At 47.4% G+C, this 21,714-nt stretch overlaps 1 protein-coding gene across 1 annotated transcript in view; it reads right to left on the bottom strand.

The window, feature by feature from the left end:
• Positions 1-1,118: 1,118 nt before the first annotated feature.
• The window catches only part of COQ4 (coenzyme Q4), a 29,006-nt gene continuing 8,410 nt past the window's right edge, over positions 1,119-21,714 (bottom strand). The window contains exons 4-8 of the mRNA XM_077306477.1: positions 16,226-16,322; positions 11,711-11,813; positions 10,592-10,721; positions 4,099-4,192; positions 1,119-1,671 (exon numbers count right to left, since the gene is read on the bottom strand). Of these exons, the coding sequence (XP_077162592.1) occupies positions 1,509-1,671; positions 4,099-4,192; positions 10,592-10,721; positions 11,711-11,813; positions 16,226-16,322 (587 nt within the window). The 3' untranslated portion in view covers positions 1,119-1,508. The remainder of the gene's footprint in view (positions 1,672-4,098; positions 4,193-10,591; positions 10,722-11,710; positions 11,814-16,225; positions 16,323-21,714) is intronic.

Genomic DNA, 21,714 nt, shown 5'->3' with positions numbered 1-21,714 from the left:
GGGACACCTTCTTTTGGAGCCCCCAGACGTAGACTCCTCATTTTGAAATTGGGAGGGGAGTCAGGGAAGAGCCTCCCAGGGCTCCCCTGACAGTTTGGAGGCTGTACTTCAAACCCCCACTCCCCAGGCCCTGGGAAAGGTGGGAATACCAACATTCCCATTATAGTCTATGGTGCTGTTGACTTCCATGGGTGCTGAAGCCAAAACGGTTGGATCAGGCCTTCATGCACACGCCTACTCGTGATCCCATAAGGGGTGGCGTTCAAAAGTACTATGCATCTATGATTCCATGCACAGGCATTGCAATGGAGGGGTATGAATTAAAAAAAAATCAGTGGGCATCGCGGGACCTTTAAACTGTGTCAGAATATGAAGGAAGGGCATTGGCTGCCTGAATTGATAGACAAGTGGAAGCACAACACATATAAGGCATGTTGCTCTCTTCTGCCGCTTCCAGCAGCAGGTGAGGAGGGTAAGACACACAAAAAGAAGACAGACAAAGGCAAGATAGCAAAAAGGTGAGGAGGGCCGGGGGGGGGGGGCGTGATATAATGTTGCGCTTTGCCATTCTGTGGGTGTGATGCTACCTTTATTAATATGCGGAAATACCTGAATTTGAAACAGAATGATGCAATGCTGATATATGTCACCAGATATATTAGTTAGAATGTATGAAAATATTTAGAACATATGCTGGAAAGGTGGACAATAGGAAGGGATGTTTTCTCATTTATAGCCGTCGTGTAACAAAGCCAATTTTTAGTTGGATACAAACACAGTAGTCAAACTGCGGCCCTCCAGATGTCCATGGACTACAATTCCCAGGAGCTCCATTGTAGTCCATCGACATCTGGAGGGCCGCAGTTTGACTACCCCTGATCCAGACGATTCTCAAGACTGATGTCCCATGGAAACAAAACACTTTCCTTTTGGGACACATCGGTAGACAGATCAAAAAAAGTCATGTAACTTTGTTTTTGTATATGACCATGGCAGGGAGATTATTGTTTGTTAAAAAGCGGAAAGGCCACAATGACCCACTATAGAGGAATGGTTGGTAAAGAGGATGGAACTTGCTGAAAGGGCCAACTTTTTGCATGAAAAGGATGACAATGGACTCATGATTTGTGGATTTTATTTTTTGGGGGGGGATTCAATAATAGAAAAATTATAGAGTTAATGATAAGGTCCAAATTTTACATGTATTTGTTGTACAGAAAATCAGACGCTTTGTTCCTTTTCTTTTGTCTTTTTCATTGTCTTTTGTCTTTTATCCTTTTTCATTAAAAAAAACCTCTCAATAAAATTATCTTAAAAAAATCATCTTATGGGAGGGGAATTCAGTCTTTTCTTCTTTTAGCAGATCAGTTCCACTTGACTTGTCTCTCAAGCTGGACAGCCCACCGATACTCCAGGGTCTCCGAAGCAAAGAGCATTTGGCAGGCCAGGATTGAAACCACTGCCTTTTGGCCACTGTGTCGATGTTTTTCCTTTTTCCTGGCATGAATTCACACCCCAATCACTGGAGGCGGCAGGATCCCAATTTCATTGCGGAGAGATTCCACAGTTTGCTCCCAGCGGTTCTCATAATAGAAGTTTAGGATGCAGCTGGAGTTACTTCCACTCTGAACAGCCCATGGGATAAGTTCAGTGGTCAGGATATAAAATTTCCTATTAGGAGAGCAGGAGAGGGGGAAAAATACAAGAGTAAGATCAAGAAGAGATACAGGCACTTAAGAACTTAGAATGGATAATATTAAAGGATAAGTATTTACTGAACTTGGACAGTCATGATTTATGTCTTGGAGGACCCACTTATGGTATATTGGCTACGAGAAAGTTAAAACTAATAGACTATAGAGAATTTAGAAATTATTATGTAAGAGGAGCCTTATATGGATGAAATACAATAAATTTTTCTGTGAAAATATCCCAAAATGTTTCTCCCCTCATTAGGCTCTTTTCAGCAAACAATCTCTAGGACGTAAAGAATTTGTAACTTATGGTGACATTCTAGATTACAGTTCCCACCTAATAAAATTTTTTAAAAAGGGAAGAAATAATAGTGGGAGGAGAATTATGTGGCTGGTATTTGTATTTACAATTGTCAGAAAGAGTGAAAGCAGAGAAGCTTCTCTACCAATTTGAAGTCTAAGAGACAGTATGGCAGAAAAACTTCTGTAATAAAGAGGATTAAATATATGTATAAATGGTTAAGAGACTATGACACCCAACCTGAACAAATCAAAGAAATTATGATTAGCTGAGCCAAAGATGTAGGACAGAACATTCACCTTGAAGAATGGGAAAGAGCCTGTGTTGTAGGAGTTCGGTTACAAAATATTCTATAGACTGTATTTAACACCGAAGAAATTATCACTTTTGCATAAATCAGTCTCTCCAGACTGTTGGAAGTGTAGATATAAGATTGGCTCTTTTTTTAACACCTGGTGATCATGCAAATATGCTAAAAGGTTCTGGCCTAAAAATAGTAAAATCTATAATCAAGGTGGAGATTTGCTTGCCTCCTAAAATGTGTTTATGAAATATGGTAAAAACAAACAATCAGAAATTAGACAAACTGTTGTTATATATGGATATTGCTGCTGGACTAGTTTACACTCACAAGGATCAAAATATACCATCAGCCGACGACTGGCTGCTCAAACTAATCTCATTTATAGAAATGGATAATTATCAATTTTAATGAAAGACCAAAGCTTAGATGCATTTATTTCTACCTGGAATCCTTTAATATCCTTTCTAGAATCAAATATGCCTGGGTTTTCAACCACAGTCTTTAAATTGCATGGGAAGGGTAATTAATTCAGGTTGGAAAGAATTGTTATGTGAATAGATTTTTTGTTGGAAGACATATTTCTGTCTGTGAATTCGTGGCAGTAATTTTGTTTCTTTCTAATATGACTTAGAAGGGGGCTGGAATTTCTTTTGGTTTGTGGATAAAAGTGTAGGATCAACAGATCCTTTAAAAACAATGTAACATAACTAATGACCCTGTTATTGTATTTAATGTATTGTGTAATAAACCTATATTTAAAAAAAAAAACCTCTCAGTCATGGCTTGGCTCAATGATGCATGAATTTTGGGATAAACAGAGCTTCCAGCTCTGGCTTGGGAGATTTCTGAAGGCTGAAGGCAGAGTCTAGAGAGGGTGGGGTTTGAGGAAGGGACAGTGCTTGGCCAGGATGCCGCACCCGCCCTCCAAAAGCTGCCATTTTCTCCAGTCAAACTGATCTCTATTGTCTGGAGAATAGCTGTAAATCTGTGAGCACTCCAGGCCCCTGCAGGTTGACAACCTGATATAACATTCAAAAAACCAGGCCTACACACTGAGTACAGGTCCAGGAAGAAAAAAATCTGTCCTTGCTGTCATTAGTATTTTCTCTACAGAGAGAAAAGATATTCTTCATACCGATTTCATTGTGTTCATGGTGGCAGCTGCAGGAGATTTCCATTTTTCCAGGGAAAAACTACCATTTTCCCAACTGCACAGGAAAGTGGTAGAATATTCTGATCAAACCTGGGATTGGTTTCATGCCACTGTCTGCTTTCCAGCCCTGTTTCCTAGTCAATGGATACATTTTTTCCATGTCACTTGTGGGTTAATAAATCAAAGTTTTGAGTCAGAATAAAGTTTTGAGTCAAATGATCAACATTCAAGCTGCATGGCTGTGATGATGTTCGTTGCAGGACATGCTATTTGCACAAGCGGCTGCATTTTGTCCTACTCCCACAGGTCTTTTTCTTTGTCTCCAAACATGAGGAGTCTGGTAAACTGAGGAAACTCTTCAAAGGGAACTCTCAATCTAGAAGCATTGCCAGTTTCCAGGTAGGGCCTGGAGATTTCCTAGAATTACAACTGATGAGCAGACTACAGATAGCCGCTTTTGGAGGGTGAACTCTATGGCACTACATCTCACTGGTCTCTTACAGCCACAAATTCTGCCCTCCCCATGCTCCACCCCAAATCTCCAAGGATTCTCCAGCCTGAAGTGGCAACCTAGACCTGTCATGTTTAAGAGACACACCATCCTACTGGAACAATCTTAGTTCAGGTGGAAGGTTCTTCAACCTACCGGGCGTTAAGACGAACAGGGCCAAAAACTGCTCCCAGAATGCACATGGGCAGGCCAGTCTGGACAGCCTCGAACCATTTTACAGCAATCTCCCCTAGGGAGAGACAACAAATTAAAAAATAATATTGTTATTTATTATTTATTTATTGTATTTATATACTGCCCTCTCCTGAGGCTCATAAAAACACAGAAAACAGTACATGGATCTCAGCTTTTCACAATATCAGTAACATTAACATTAAACTATAACAGAAATAACAGAATATAACGATGCAAACAGGTCCAGAGCAGAATGCATGGGTGGATTATCTTAAAAAGTCAAGAGTTTTGTCAAAAACAGGAGAACTTCCTCCATCTCATCGTGCTGAAAAGTCAGGCCAGTGGAACAGACAGATATATAAGTGTGTGTGTGTGTGTGTGTGTGTGTGTGTGTGTGTGTAGGGGGGGTATCTGTGTGTTGCAAGACTCCCTTGCTGGCCAGCCAAGGTCCACCTTCGAGATAGCCTTTGGAATTCTGAAACACGCTATCATCTTTTCAAACGAGTCTCAAATGTTTAAAAATGGGCCAGGGTGTTGTGAACAGTTTCTTGCAAGAACATTAACATTGTTGTTTATATTCTATTTTGTGAGCTGCTTTGACAAGCAAAAATTACTTTTTGAACTTGTCAATTAGATCAAATAGTTTAACAGGTGCTCTTGAAGTAAGAACCTTTTGCTCTATTTAACCAATCTTTGTAGTTGCAACCTGGACTTCCAAACCTTAAGAAAAAATAACCTTACTAGTGGTCAATGAATGTGAGGCTGATATTGTTTTGGTATTGGAATTATATTGTTAAAAGGAACAAGCTTAACTGTACCTATATAAGTAGTAAAAGCCATAGAAAGTGATTATCATGTTTCTTACGTAAAACCACCGAATATGTAAAAAAAACCAACTATATTTGGCTGGTCAGAAAACCAACGACTGCTAGTACAGCTTCTGTAAACTCAAGCAAGACTGAACAGCTGTTAAAAGCCACTGAAATAACAGTCTACATATTGTTCTAAAAAGAGTTTGTAAAGGAAAAGGAGAACCTAAGATTCTCCCGCTCTCTTGACATAATTTGGGAATCTCCTTGTGATCTTTCTCCAACAACAATCAGGGGGAGGGGGAAGCACTGAAAAGGAACATCACACCTAGAGTTCCCTGTAAAATATATGATTAAAATTTGTTCTGCTCAGTCCCCAACTCTGTCCTGCGTAATATCTGAATTAATAAAGGGTTCTTTTGCTCATCCTGAAATGGAGGGAGGCAAATCTTCCTGCACTGAAACAGATAAACTGTTGAAGTTGATAGCTGTGCAGAAGTCTCAGGACGGAGACGAGCAGTTTGCTCTTCAAATACCAGCCAGCTGGTGGCCCCAAGAAAGCACATCTGGCCTCAACCAGTACTGAACACCCTCAGTGCTGCAAGCCTGAAGGCTGCACTTTTAGAGATTTTGGTCACTTAGATAAATTTTGGAGCCTTTTGTGATTTTACTCTATGAACAGTTCTGCTTTTGTATTCAGACATGACCACTGCTGAAGAAGAGCATCTTGAAACACAACATTGACCTTGTCCAGGATTGAACATATTTTTGTTATTCAGACACCCTTGAATAACATTGCAACAATGTGTGAGAAAACATCTGCACAGTAGCTGTATTTTGCCTGTATTCCATTATCTACCGGGACATAAGCACACTCACATTGTGGAGAGCCCATATCCAGCCTGTCCTCAAACAGCTGCATTGGCTTTGGTATTTATTTATTTGTTTGTTTTTTAGATTTTTATCCCACCACTCTCCGGGGACTCGTGGCGGGTTACACAAAGCTATAAATCACATCCCTCATGCTAAAAATCCATAAAACCCCACAATAACCTTTAAGGCCATCTGCGGCTTGGGCCCTGCCTCTCTGAGGGACTGCTTGTCTGCTCTGTGCTCTGCGGGTGAGAATCTGCTTTTGGTCCCTGGCCCCAGGGCTTTTTTGGTCCTGGCCCCGACCTGATGAAATGAGCTCCTGGGAGAACTAAGGGCCCTGACGGAGCTGCCTCAGTGCCACAAGGCCTACAAAACGGAGCTCTTCCACCAGGCCTTTGGTTGAGACAACTGGGGCCACTCCTCTGGCAAGCGCTATAGAAGAAGAAGAGTTGGTTCCTATATGCCTCTTTTCCCTACCCGAAGGAGGCTCAAAGCGGCTTCCAATCCCCTTCCCTTTTCTCTCCCCACAACAGACACCCTGTGAGGGAGGAGAGGCTGAACCCTGAGATTACTGAAGAAGAAGAAGAGTTGGTTCCTATATGCCGCTTTTCCCTACCCGAAGGAGGCTCAAAGAGGCTTCCATTCGCCTTCCCTTTCCTCTCCCCACAACAGACACCCTGTGAGGGAGGGGAGGCTGAGAGAGCCCTGAGATTACTGAAGAAGAAGAAGAGTTGGTTCTTATATGCCACTTTTCTCTACCTGAAGGAGTCTCAAAGCGGCTTCCATTCGCCTTCCCATTCCTCTCCCCACAACAGACACCCTGTGAGGTGGGTGAGGCTGAGAGAGCCCTGATATTCCTGCTCGGTCAGAACAGTTTTATCAGTGCCGTGGGGAGCCCAGGGTCACCCAGCTGGTTGCATGTGGGGGAGCGCAGAATCGAACCCGGCTCGCCAGATTAGAAGTCCGCACTCCGAACCACAACACCAAACTGGCTCTCAAACCCATTCTGAAAACCTATACCTGTAATGGTTGACTGTAGATTGGGGAGGACTGGGGATTATGCTGCCATTTATGGGTCTTTTATGGTATTAGGGGATTTGTGATTGTTTTTATTGGGGTTTTAATCTGTTTCCATGTAACCCGCCACAAATCCATGGAGAGTGGTGGGATACAAACAAACAAACAAACGATCCATGTTATATTTGGGCATGTGGACACACACATGCCAATGGACACAGATTTAACTGATCAAAACATGCAATCAGTCGCCTCAGGTTGCTTTAAAGGAGTGACATCAGTTACAAAAACACGAGGACGACACCTCCGTCTCCTTCAAGGGACGTCCAGCATCAACTCTTCTGCAGAAAAACTCATCATAGTTTATTCATTGTCTTCTTTGTTACTATGAGGACTAGAAATTTCATTTTTTTTAAGCGGTCATCGAATGAGACAGTAAAGCAAGAGCCTTGCTGCTCTTTTCTTCCCGCTTTGGGCTGCAGGACGTCTGGAGGGGTGGAGCGGAGGAGGAGGAGGAGGAGGAGGACCTGAGGCACAGAGCACTGAACCCACTTCTTATGAGGGCGGATTGGGCATAAGTGCCAATTGGCTGGCCCATAGGAAGAACAGCCAGGTGCCACAGATATTACCTTTATGAAGGACATTGGCAAATACAATTAAGCAATTTTTAAAACCCCAAGTACGATTATGCTTAAAAGTCTTACAGTCTTTCCTTCAAGTATCTCCCTGATGCTCACCCTCCCACTTTCATCATCCCTGAGACAGTAAACAGGGACAGAAGGCCCAGACTCTGACACCTGGCAATGACAAAGGAGCAGAACAGCGGGTGGATTATACCCTGCTTTTCACTACCCGAAGGAGTCTCAAAGCGGCTTACAGTTGCCTTTCCTTTCCGCTCCCCACAACAGACACCCTGTGAGGTGGGTGAGGCTGAGAGAGCCCTGATATTACTGAAGAAGAAGAAGGGTTGGTTCTTATATGCCGCTTTCCTCTACCCGAAGGAGGCTCAAAGCGGCTTCCAATTACCTTCCCTTTCCTCTCCCCACAACAGACACCCTGTGAGGGAGGGGAGGCTGAGGGAGCCCTGATATTACTGAAAAAAAAGAGTTGGTTCTTATATGCCGCTTTTCACTACCTGAAGGAGTCTCAAAGTGGCTTCCAAACCCTTCCTCTACCCACAACAGACGACCTGAGTGGTAGGTGAGGCAGAGAAAGCTCTGAGAAAACTGGGACTGGCCCACAGTCACCCAATTGGCTGCCTTTGGAGGAGGAATGGGGAATCAAACGCGGCTCTCCAGATTAGATGGTGAAGTGGCTCTTAACCACTACACCAAGCTGGAAATAACCGGTTGCTCACAGGGCAGATAAGAGCCCTAGAAGGGCTGCTTCCGACCATGTGTTTGACACCCCTGGGTAAGGGCAATAAATGTTTGTACAGGGTCAGGTTTCTTTCAGCCTGGGATGCCCAAAATACCCCCAGTGCCGGAGCCCAGCAAGAGCAGGCAACCTGCTGCAATCCCAGCCAGGGTTTTAAGCAATGCAGATGAGGAGATAAAGGGCAGGGAGAGGAGTGTCTCTGCTTCCAACGCAGGTTGCTCAAGCTGGCTGGTTGCACAACAGTTCCCTTGCCCTCTCCACCCCACAATTCCCAGCCCTGCTTCCAAGGCCATTGGGCACCTCCTCCCGTTCAACCCCCCAGGGAGGGATTCCAGGCACCACTAGGCTCCTTGGGGGAAACAGGTGGAAGGGGACTGCCAGCCACGGCTGCCCTGCACTGCCCCCACGGCTAACACCACGTTCACCCACACCAAAGGCCATGAAGGGTAGTCTCCTTGTCTCCTGAACCAGGCTGACTGAGAGCCCCGTGCCCAGAGCTGCAGGCTAGGGTTGGACGGTTCGGTGGCCTAAGTGGCCGTTCCAGCCTGAAGCGGCCAGCACCCGCTTTGACCACTGAACTGCCCAGCCCTAGACCACACCCATGAGGGCTTTGCTACCAAGGACAAACGTTACATCACTCTGTAGCATTTCCCAGGCAAGGGACATTCAGTGGTGGCTCATCAACACCTGCCTCCAGGGGCGACCTGGACCCCTTCATGGTCTCCCATCCACATGCTGGCCTGGGCCCACCTTGCTTGGCTTCTGAAATCTGACGAGATTGACCCAGCCCGGGTTAACCAGGTCAGGGCACAGAACTGGCGACAGAAGGCCAGACACAGGAATTGGGGGGAGGTGGGTCTTGCCCAGCTAAGTTTCCAGCCCATGTGACTGAGAGTCTTGAAAACGAACAACTGCTGGAGCGCTTCATATGAAATGAAACTTTGGACTCATCCGAAGGTTTCTTCTCTGCAGTGTGGCCGGGTCACTAAGCAGGGCAACTGAGATTCACATTTGCATAGCCCTCTAGCTGGTGACCGGAGCCTGACCTTGCCAGTTGTTCCCAAGCCCTGCTGCCTTCATTGTTCGTGTCCGGCTGTCCGTTTTGTTTACAAGCTAATATGGTCGGTCTGTTCGCCTTCAATGTTGCAGATTGTGTTGCTTGTGAACACGTCGCCCCTTGTGTGGGATGTGGATGACTTTGTCCCACTGCAGAGAGGAAGCCTTCAGGTGAGTCCAATGTCTCCTCCTCCCGCAGCGGGGCTGAAGTCACCCAGAATGGTTAGCGGGTCCCAAGCTGTACTCAGGGCGGGCAATTATGCTGCGTCTGTGCTAATCCTGAGTGGCTTGTCGTGAGACGCGGCGCCCAGATTCAGTGTCCATGGAGTCCGCCTGATCGATCCCATAGTGTCAGATGAAGGTGGAAAGGATGACCACGTGGCTGCCTTGCAGATCTCCGTTAGGCCAGCGAGGGTGCTCACAATTGCCCTACTTAGGCGAGCAGAGGCGTGACCAGACCACTCTGCAAGACTTCAGCCCCGGTGCAGGTGAAGCCACTTTTGACCAGGTGTGGTCCACCACAATGCGAGGAGGAGGAGGAGGAGGAGGAGGAGGAGAGCTGGTTATTTATACTCCACTTTTCTCTACCCAACGGAGTCCCAAAGCGGCTTCCAATTGCCTTCCCTTTCCTCTTCCTACAACAGATACCCTGTGAGGGGGGGAGGCTGAGAGAGCCCTGAGATCACTGAAGAAGAAGAAGAAGAAGAAGAAGAAGAAGAAGAAGAAGAAGAAGAAGAAGAAGAGTTGGTTCTTATATGCCGCTTTTCTCTACCTGAAGCCTTAAGAATGTTTCTGGGGTTTCTCATCGACAATAAAGGTTACAATGGCTGGTCTACACTAAATCCTGCTTATTCTGGGCATGACCAGCGCAGGTCTCAGGGCTTGCTCTTGTCATCTAGCCCAATGGGAAAACTGTGGGCGTGGCTGTCAGCAGAGCTCTGCCCAAAGCCCATGAGGTTAGCTGTGCCTTAAAAATGGGCGGAGCCAGCCCTGCAGCCCCTGGCCTTCTAAAGGTCCTTTGACTTTCCCCACAGGAGAGAGATGCTCCGGCAGCAGCCTGTTTTGAGATTTGTCCCCTTCTGCCTATCCAAAATCTTCTCCTTTTCTTGTCAGGCCCTAACCTGGTTTTTCCTCAGGCTGGGCAAGTGGGTGTACCTGAGGGAACTGCCTGTGCCTCCGAGGTTATGGGGCATTTCAGCAAGAGGCCTCACGATGCCCCCGGCTGAGGCCTCACAAAGCGTCTTGGGACGTGGGCACAACGGAGAGTGCGGCGACACTGTGGCCGCTTTGGGTCAATCCAGTCCCGAGCCCTCCAGACTCACCCAACATGTTGGTGGGCATGCCCAGGAGCGTGTGCATCAGGTCGTGGACTTCCCGGTAGCGCTGGGCCACGTAGGCCAGCTCCTCATCATCTACGAATTTGGTCGGCATCCTCGTGTCTGGAGAAACCCTCTGCCAATCAGGAGGATCACATGATTAATCGCGGCCTTCATGCCCCACCTTTCTCCCAAATACAGTCCCAAAGCAGCTTCTGTCACCTTCCTCTCCTGCGTTTTATCCTCCTAACAACCCTGCGAGGGAGGCTGGGCTGAGCAAATGACACTGGGCAAGCATTCCAACCTGGGTTGCTGGCAGGGACTCTGTGGTCCATTGACATTTGGCCATCCCTGTCCCAATCTAACAGTCTAGCCTAGCCCTTTTCAACTTTTTTACCATTGAGAAACCCCTGAAACATTTCTCAGGCTTTGAGAAGCCCCAGAGGTGGCACCATCATGCAGAATATGGTTGGGAAGCAGAGCTGTGGACACGCCCCCCTGGGGCCCCTCCCCTTCCCCTTCCTTCCAGGCCCACCAGTAGCTATTTTGGAAGATGGAGAGGCGGACTGACATGACCATGTACAGTCATATCATCCGATAAATGTTTAAAATGTTAAAAAATCAATTAAAATTAATTAACTCCTGCCCATTTGAGAAACCCATCCAGGGCTGCCAAGAAACCCCAGCTGAGAAAACCTGCTCCAACCACGACCCCACGTTGGCTCACACTCGTTCATTCACACCCCCACACCCACCCACACACTTTGCGTGATCTTTTTGCAATTGGTTGCTAGAATCTGCCATTCAACAGAGGCTGCAAACATTGTAAAAGCCACCAAGAGAATGCAAAATCTTGCGTAAAACTAAACCCAGGGCAGTCTCCAGAGGTTAAGGGCTGCGGAAAGGCCCTGGGAACTTTGCATGCGTGCAAATGCCAAAGACCCACACTCTCTCGTCTCAGGGTCAACTACTCCCCTCCTTTCCAAGTTGGTAGCATTTTCAGAGTGTTTTGCCCACCCTTCAGTCCCATGAAAACTAGAAGCCTTTGAAAAACAAAAGGGAGAGTCCTAGTAGGACCCAGGGAGAAGCCGTTCCCGGGAGCCCTGCTCTGCCTCTTCAGCTTACGTTGTCATCCAAAAAGCGAACATATTCCCGGCCAAAAGTCCCTTCTGGAAGTGCCCGGAGCCCAGCGATATCCAGCGTGGAAAGGCGTATCCGAGGCCGCTCTCTGTGAAGGAAGAAGACCGCAATTGGCTTGTGCTGGGGAATTGAGGGGGCAAAGACACTGGAGACCAAAGTGCGAAACAGACCCTAATCCAGGAGCTTCCCTTCAGAGACTGGGTGGCGTGGGGGTGAAGAGTGGCGGGCTCTGATCTGGAGAGCTGGGTTTGATTCCCCACTGCTCCTCCACATGCAGCCAGATGAATGACCTTGGGCTAGTCAGAGTCCTGTTGGAGCTGTTCTCACTGAGCAGTTCTCTTACAGCTCTTTCAGACCCACCTAACTCATGGGTTTGTCTGAGGGGGGAAGAAGGGAAGGCGATTGTCAGCCACTTTGACTGCTTTGGGTAGTGAAAAGTGCGTTATAAAACTCAACTCCAATGAAAATAAGTCTGCTATTGATTCCAGTGAGACTTAACAACCTGTTAAAATCCCTCTCTTCAAAATGAACAAGGCTGAAATGTGCATAACTTGATGGGGTTACGCTCATTTTAGTTTCCTGCAATAGATCTGCAACTTTGATAAGTGACCCACAACTCTTACTTAAGCCTTTCCAAACACATTTTGGCAAACTTATTTGAGACATAATTTATTTAATGTCTTTTATGAAACTCTCGCTGCCACTGGGCTGTCCTGTATTTTGTCCTCCAGCCAAATTCAGAGACCATGTGGGACAACCCTTGGTGTAAACAAACCTTTAGACCAGTGATGTCCAAATTATGTCCTACTACAAAACTGATGAGGAGCTCTGAAAATCAAAAGCAATCAAACGAAGTTCCTAAAAGCACAAAGCACCGAGGAGTCTCCTCAGTGTGTCTCTGTGTGATTTGGTGCACTGGCATTGCCTTCTTGAAGGACAGCTTAATCTGACTCCATCTCTGCCCTGGGTAAGGTTGGCTCAGTCAGTCCTTCAGAACTGCTTTCAGAGCAGGCTGCCCATTGTGTCTCTTCATGAGTTTCTGCTTCCCTACTCAGAACACTAGAGGGTAGTGTTCATTTGACTATTGTTAATTCTTTCGTGCTATAAAAGATAAGACCTTTGGGGCTGGAAGAATGATATGCACCTGCAAAGGAGTTTGCAACATTTCTTCTTTAGTGTACTACTAATCAGGAGGGGGATCAGTGTGCATATTGAACAGAATTATCCTATGAAAAGTGGCTGGTACCTAATATCTTGTCTTTCATGCACCAAAAGATTTTAAAGCAACAGTAGAGGTTCAAAGGACTTTGTTGACATTGCTCTGATACCATATATGCAAATGGCCACATGAAATACATCAGTATCTTTACATTTGTATTGTAGATGGGGGGAAGTGGAGTTTGCTAAATCCAAGAGAACTTATGGCAGAGGCTACATCTGAACCAGGCGCTTCCCAATTCATAATTTGGACCGTGTGCAAAGCCAGAATCTGTTCTCAAAGGGTGCCAATTCCCTCTCTCCAAGAGAATTATTGCTGAACTGGGTATAACCAAGCTATTATGTTAAATAGTTTATTATTAGATCCTGCTCAGTGCCTCCAGCTTTTCTAGGATGCACACAATGTAAGTCCTACCAGGGAAGAGGCTCAGGGGCAAAACAGAGATTTGGCACGTGGAAAGTTCCAAGGCCAGCCCTGGATACCTCCAGGTAAAGTAACTCAGGTAACAGTGATTGGAACAGCCAATCAGAGCAAATGATACTGAGCAAGCTGGACCAATGGCCTGGAATTTTGCAATACTATGCCACTGAGGGAATGCCAAAATCTTCACCTAATGCCAGGAGGCAATAATTGAAAGAGACAGACAACTCTCTCTAGGGAAGGAGTTCCAAAATTTTGGCACCACAATCAAGAATGCCCTTTCTTGGGCTGCCACCCAGCTAGACTCAGAGAGAAGGGATACCTAAAGTAGGGTGGCCAGTAAAGCCAGAGTGGACAGGTAGGTTCATACAGGAGGTCTTAACATTATCTGAAAGCCAGTTGGATGCATAAGGTTACAGCAGCCTTTCTCCACTTTTTTACCGTTGAGGATCTACAGAAACATTCTTCAGGTTTTAAGAATGCCCACACATGGCCCCTCCCCTTCCCATCTCCTCCAGGCTCATCAGTGGCCATTTTGGGAGTGGGGGGGACTGGTTAGCATGACCATATATGTTTTACAAATGTTAAAAATATATTAAAAAGTAACTCCCACCCATTCAGGACCTTCCAGGGCCATCAAGAAACTAGGCAGGACACTCACAACTACCTGCCTACCCACAGTGACCCTAATTTCATGCCCCAACAAAAATCTCCAGAATCCAGCATGGCCTGAAGAAAATTCACCTACCATTCCACAGTGGCGATCAGCAATCCCCAGGGCATGCAAGGAAGAGCCACAAGAGACAGACACTGGCACATCCCTTCCTGCCCACCCAATCACCATCTGCCTCAGTTCATAAAATCAACATTTCTGTCAGATGACTATCTAGCCTCTGCTTAAAAACTTCCCAAGGAGAACTCACCATCTCCCAAGGAAGCCTGTTCCAGGAACTTCTTTCAGATGTTTAGCCGAAAATTCTTTGGAATTAATTTCAACCCACTGGTTCTGGTCCAACCCTCTGGGGTAATGGAAAACAACTCTGCTCCATCTTCTATATCAGTGGTCCCCAACCTGCGGGCCGCGGCCCGGTGCCGGGCCGCAAAGGCCATGGCGCCGGGCCGCGGCTCCCTCTCCCCGCCCCGCAGTAAAAAACTTCCCAGGCCGGGAAGCTTCTTACTGCGGGAGGGCGGGGAGAGGGAATCAGGGCCTGGCCGCGCCCGTGCGGCCCGCGCCCGCGGGTGCGGCCCGATGCGCGGGCGCGGCCCACAGGTGCGGCCCGACGCGTGGGTGCGACCCTCGGGCGCGGCCTGGTGTGTGGGCGTGGCCTGCGCGGGTGCGGTCCGCGCGGGCGCGGCCCGATGCCTTGCTGGTTCCCAGCCACAGAAAGGTTGGGGACCACTGTTCTATATGACAGCCCTTCAAGTATTTGAAGATGGTTATCATATCACCTCTTAGTCGCCTTCTCTCCAGGCTAAACAGACCAAGCTCCCTCAACCTTTCCTCATACGTCTTGGTCTCCGAACCCCTCACCATCTTTGTAGCCTTCCTCTGGACATGCTTAAGTTTCTCTACACCTTTCTGTACATGCTTGAGGACTCCTGACCCTAGGCATGCAGAGGGCCAGATTATCAGCATTCCATCCCTTCCTCAACCATGATGCCCTTGGGCCAGCCAGTCTCTTGCTGCCTACCATACAGAGCAGCCTCCCCCAACCAGGCTTTCTTGATGGCCCTGCAAGGGTTTCCCAAATGGGTGGGAAAAAGCCCATTGCAACCAGGAACACAATGGGCTCTAGGACCCAGGGGACACCGGCAGGCGCAAATCTGTCTCTCTCTCTCTCTCTCTCTCTCTCTCTCTCTCACAGCAGGGGCCATAGGAGGTAATTAGGGCTCCTGTAGCAGGAAAGCAAGGGCCGTTTGGAGTTTGTCTCTGACCATCTCTCTGTCTCCCTCAGAGCAGGAGCCAGAGCAGGTAATCAGGGGTCGTTTGCAGTTTGGTAGGGCTCTCTGTGTCTCTGTGTCTCTCTCTCCAGAGTCTGAGAGCAAAGTGGCTAGCGTCCAGGGAAGGAGGACGGGAGCTGGAGAGGGAGGGCCAATCAAGGTGCAGACAGCTTTGCTGACCGCATCCTGATTGGCCGTATTCCAACTTGGACACCCAGACACGTTCCACCCCCCAGGCTGTTTCACAAATATTAAGAGGAACAATGGATAAAAATAAGGATTTTTTAAAAAACTGTTAAATATCTGTTGAGTGATAGGACCATATATAGTCATGTCAACCCACTCTCCCTCCCAAAATGGCCAATGATGGGCCTGGAGGGGGTGGGAAGGGAAGGGGCCCTGGGTGGGCGTGTCCACAGCTCTGAATCCCAACCATATTCTGCCTGATTGTGCCACTTCTGGGTTTCTTGAAGTCTGAAGACTCTTTCAGTTTCTTGAAGTCTGGGTTTCTTGAAGTCTGAAGACTCTTTCAGCAGTTTCTCAATGGTACAAAAAAATTGAGAATGGCTAATGTAGCAAGAGTGTGAGGAAAAAAACTGAATAGGGGAGAGCTGTGCATTCTTCCCATCTTTTCTTGGAGGACAGGTGAGAAAAGAGCAGGATAAAGAGATATTTGAAACTGTAGGATTTGACCATGACTAAATTAACAAGCTATGTAAGAAAAGGGGGGAAATATGTACTTTTAAGAAGTAACCATCTTGTCAGCTTTTAATCTCCCTCAGTATAAAAAGGCTAAATCAAGTATGCCCACAGGGAACTTATTCATATGCGTGAACAGATGTTCTGCCCCCAAAATAGCACCAACAGCTGTAACAGTATCTCTCCCTGGTTACAGGATAAGAAAAACGCGATGAACACACTGTAGGATCCGATGTCCCTCAGGGTCATGCCTCATCCTCTCCCGGAGCTTCGGTAGAGCAAGGTTGCCCGTGGTCTCCCCAAGAACAGCCACCATGTCTGAAAAAAGAGGAAGCCAAAGAGAGAAAGAGAGAAAGGGTTGATAAGGAGAAAACCCACAAGCAGCAACCAGCTGGCATGGGGTCTAGTTTCAGACTCAACAGGGAAAATATTTCCTTTGCTTTGGGGTCCCGGAACCGGATCTGCCATGTAATTAAATCAAAACTGTAGCCTCAAGAGAGGTCAGTTTTAAAAGTGAGAATGCAGAGTAGAGAGAAACAAGTTGACAGACTTGCTCAGTGCCACACAGAGACAAATGTGTGTGGATCTAGGATGTAGTTTGGCTCTTGAATGATTTTCTGAAATTCCCTCTCAACGCAGAATTTTCATGCAGCATCTAATACTTGGTACAGAACACAGCTATGCTGCTGGAAATACTACTAAACATTTGTATAACAGTCCAGTTATACAATACAATGCAATAACAGTTATTATCTTTAACTTGCTTCATGTGTATAATCATTTATCTCCACCATTGCCTTGTAAGGCAGGCCAGTTTTACCATCCACAAATTGCAGTCGATAAGACAGAGGAGCTTGCAGGAGTTCAGCCACTGGGTTTGTGGCTGAGGTGAGACCTGACTTGGCAAAGTATGGGGGTCACAGCTCATTCTCGTGCCTACTAAATATCTCAGCTTTGGAAGACCGTGTTTGGATTATGGGGCAGAGGTCCATTGCTGGCTGTTCGCCATAAGGTATAGAAGGAGCATTCTGTCAGGGGCAGGGATGCTCTGTATCCTTGAGGCTCGGGGGGGGGGGGGCAAGAGTGGAAAAACTTCTGGAGTTCTGTCTCTGCTGGCAGACCTCCAGATGGCACTTGGGGATTTGACTACTGCATGACACAGAATGCTGGACTGGATGGGCCACTGTCCTGATCCCACATAGCTTTTCTTATCTGTTCCACATAATATATTTCTGGAAAGGCCTTGGAGGAGGAGCGTGTCTCATGGCTTAAGTGCCACTCAGCACTTAACACCCACTCAGGGCGGCTGTCCTGCTCCTGAGTGCCTCCTTCTCCAATTGGCTTGCCTATCTGTCCAACAGCCAGCCGATTGCCCTCTGTCCCCCACCCCTGACCACCCCCTCCTCTTTCCACTTCCCTCCGAGGCTTGGAAGTTGCAGATCCCTGCTGTGTCAGAGCTGCCCCTGCCAGTGAGTTCCCTAACAGCTGCCTGCAGCCTTTCCAGGCCCCTATTTCCTTCATAAATCGCATGGGGCAGAGAATGTTCTCTGTGCTGCAGAAAAATTTTGAGGGCAGCCCTGGCACAAGAAGAACCAACAGGCTCCGGTAGGCCTGGCAGTGCCAGAGGGTCTGCCCGGCTTGCATCCAGGCAATGGAACCAACAGCACCGGGAGCAGACACGCACATCCACTGGCATAACCTCCGGGGCTTGAGTTCCAGCCAAGCGGATTCTGCAGCTGTGCCAGCACTGCAGGGGAAACGTGGCTCAGCTCATTCCCAGCAGTCCTTCCAGAGCGGCAGGCAGCCCCAACAGGAACTGCTCCGACAAACTGAAGAGCCAAGTCATCCCCAGAGGGCAGGAATGAACTTGTGTTCCCCTAGGAGCTTCTTTTAGACGGCTCTCTAGGAGTGCTGCATAAAATTATTTGTTACCCGCCCTTTCTCTACAGACAGGGTGAAGGTATATCAGGTAACATATAACAAGATAAAAATGTATAAAAATTGAATCTACAATAAATAATTACGCCCTTACACAGCTAATACAGTTCTGGCCTTCATTGCAGAGAAGTTTTATCGGCCCCAGATGGAGTGAACAACGCTCTGACAGGGAGGCCAGGTTTTTTGGGTGGAATTTCCTAGGCCTCAGCCACAGGCCTGGCGGAACGGTTCCATTCTACAAGCCCCACAGAACTGTTCCGCGGGGCCCTGATCTCACTTGGGAGAGCGTTCCACCAGGCTGGGCCCCTGGCTGAAAAGGCCTTGCTCTGGATGAGGGCAATTTGAGGACCCGGAGTAAATTTTGCTGGCTCGATCTTACTACCCTTTGGGGGCTATATTGGAAGAGGCGGCCCCGCAGGTAAGATGGTTCCAGGCCGTTAGGGTGGTAAAGGTCAAATGCCAGTTGACCCACAATTTCCTGCCAGAAATGAACCAGGTGTGGTTGATATTTACTCACTGCATTTCTATACCGCCCTTCTGAGCAGCTCAGTGAGGTGTACATAACAGGAATACATTAAAATATTATTAATCATAGTTAAATAATACAAGTTTTGTTTCTATAAAAACTTTTAAAATGGGGCCATTTGTTCTGTCAAAGGGTGGGCAGGGGAGGGGATAAACTGCTCAGGCGGGTGTCTCTGTGGTCACTTGATTTTAATTGCTGCATCTATTTGCCCACATTTTATGTGCGTATCTGAGTAGGGAGGCTGGTCCCATTGGGGGTCTGTGGGCCTCTACCGCAGGCCTGGCGGAGCAGCTTCATCTGGCAGGCCCTCTAAGGCCCTTACGGAGAGCAACATGCAGAGCGTCCTTATACTGCATCAGAGCGCTGGTCCGCCTCACTTGAGACCGGCCGCTCCAAACGGCAAAAACTCTCCAGGCAGAGAAAGGATTTCTGAATAGGAAGCCTTGCTACTCCGAGATCTTTTGATTGCAGCTTTCAGGGAGCAAGCCTGGGACCTTGAGCAAGAGAGCATGAGCTATAAATGCCTCTCAGATAGCTCTCTGACTGGAAGTGGCACTCCAGAAAATGCAATTAGAAATACTAAGAGCAACTAAAAATAGTTGGGGATGAGCGAAGAGAGAGAATCAGCAAAATCTTGCTCCCAAAGCAGCTTACGTCCATATTGTGCTCCTCTTGTCCATTTACCCCTCACAACAACCCCGTAAGGTAGGTTAGGCAGAGATTGCAGGACTGGCCTAAAATAACCCAGCAAGCTTCCATGTGAGAGCAGGGATTTGAGCCTGGATCTTCCAGATCCCAGTCCAACATCCTAACTGCTACACTACCCAGGAGAGGGTAAGTTGTTCTGGCCCATGACCAAAAACCTCAATGAGCTGGGCAAAACCTTTGCAGCTGGTGTTAAAGGAACAGGCAGGCTTGTAGGGGAACGTGAGCCCAGGAGTCTGCGAGCCTTTTGGTAGGCAATGGCCTGGACTCTGAGCTGTACCTGGAAGTAAAACCAGTCACTACTGCAGCTCCTTCACCACTGGCAAAAGAGCCAGAACGGTACAGTGGTTAAGAGCAGCGGCTTCTAATCTGGCGAGCCAGGTTTGATTCCCCACTCCTCCACTATCAGCCCTGATAGTGCTGTTCTCACATAGCAGTAACATCAGGCCTTTCTCAGCCTCCCCTCCCTCACAGGGTGTCTGTTGTGGGGAGAGGAAAGGGAAGGCGATTAGAAGCCGCTTTGAGCTTCCTTCGGGTTGAGAAAAGCAGCATCTAAGAACCAACTCTTCTTCTTCAGTAATCTCAGGGCTCTCTCAGCCTCCCCTCCCTCACAGGGTGTCTGTTGTGGGGAGAGGAAAGGGAAGGCGATCGGAAGCCGCTTTGAGCCTCCTTCGGGTAGAGAAAAGCAGCATCTAAGAACCAACTCTTCTTCTTCTTCAGTAATATCAGGACTCTATCAGCCTCCCCCCTCTCACAGGGTGTCTGTTGTGGGGAGAGGAAAGGGAAGAAGAAGAAGAAGAAGAAGAAGAAGAAGAAGAAGAAGAAGAAGAAGAAGAAGAAGAAGAAGAAGAAGAAGAAGAAGAAGAAGAAGAAGAAGAAGAAGAGTTGGTTCTTATATGCCGCTTTTCCCTACCCGAAGGAGGCTCAAAGCGGCTTATAGTCGCCTTCCCATTCCTCTCCCCACAACAGACACCCTGTGGGGTGGGTGAGGCTGAGAGAGCTCTGATATCACTGCCCGGTCAGAACAGTTTTATCAGCGCCGTGGCAAGCCCAAGGTCACCCAGCTGGTTGCATGTGGGGGAGCGCAGAATCGAACCTGGCATGCCAGATTAGAAGTCCGCACTCCTAACCACTACACCAAACTGGCTCTCAATCGGAAACCGCTTTGAGGCTCCTTTGGGTAGAGAAAAGTGGCATATAGAATCATTGTTGTTGTTGTTGTTAGGTGCGAAGTCATGTCCAACCCATCGCGACCCCATGGACAATGATCCTCCAGGCCTTCCTGTCCTCTACCGTTCCCTGGAGTCCATTTAAGTTTGCACCTACTGCTTCAGTGACTCCATCCAGCCACCTCATTCTCTGTCATCCCCTTCTTCTTTTGCCCTCGATCGCTCCCAGCATTAGGCTCTTCTCCAGGGAGTCCTTCCTTCTCATGAGGTGGCCAAAGTATTTGAGTTTCATCTTCAGGATCTGGCCTTCTAAGGAGCAGTCAGGGCTGATCTCCTCTAGGACTGACTGGTTTGTTCGCCTTGCAGTCCAAGGGACTTGCAAGAGTCTTCTCCAGCACCAGAGTTCAAAAGCCTCAATTCTTTGATGCTCAGCCTTCCTTATGGTCCTACTTTCGCAGCCATTCATTGCAACTGGGAATACCATAGCCTTGACTAAATGCACTTTTGTTGGCAGGGTGATGTCTCTGCTTTTTAGGATGCTGTCTAGATTTGCCATAGCTTTCCTCCCCAGGAGCAAGCGTCTTTTAATTTCTTTGCTGCAGTCCCCATCTTCAGTGATCTTGGAGCCCAGGAAAATAAAATCTGTCACTATCTCCATTTCTTCCCCATCTATTTACCAGGAATTGAGAGGGCTGGATGCCATGATCTTTGTTTTCTTGATGTTGAGTTTCAAACTAACTTTTGCACTCTCCACTTTCACCCGCATCAACAGGCTCTTTAGTTCCTCTTCACTTTCTGCCATTATAGTATCATCTGCATATCTGAGGCTGTTGATATTTCTCCTTGCAATCTTGATCCCAATTTGTGACTCATCTAATCCTGCCTTTCTCATGATATGCTCCGCATACAAATAGGCAAGGCGACAGTATACAGCCTTGCCGAACTCCTTTCTCAATTTTGAACCAATCAGTGATTTCATATTCATTCTCACTGTTGCTTCTTGACCTGCATATATGATTTTCAAGAGACAAATAAGATTCTCTGGTATTCCCATCTCTTTAAGGACTTGCCACAATATGTTGTGCTCCACACAATCAAAGGCTTTAGCATAGTCAATGAAGCAGAAGTAGATGTTCTTCTGGAACTCCCTAGCTTTCTCCAGAGTATGTTGGCAATTTGATCTCTAGTTCCTCTGCCTCTTCGAAATCCTGCCTGTACTTCTGGAAGTTCTCAGTCTACATATTGCTGGAGCCTAGCTTGTAAAATTTTGAGCATAACTTTGCTAGCATGAAAAATGAGTGCAATGGTGTGGTAGTTTGAACATTCTTTGGCATTGCCCTTCTTTGACCTTTTCCAATCCTGTGGCCATTGT

Source organism: Paroedura picta, chromosome 12 (assembly GCF_049243985.1).
Source record: "Paroedura picta isolate Pp20150507F chromosome 12, Ppicta_v3.0, whole genome shotgun sequence".
Taxonomy (NCBI): domain Eukaryota; kingdom Metazoa; phylum Chordata; class Lepidosauria; order Squamata; family Gekkonidae; genus Paroedura; species Paroedura picta.
This window is presented reverse-complemented; position numbering and strand designations above follow the sequence as displayed.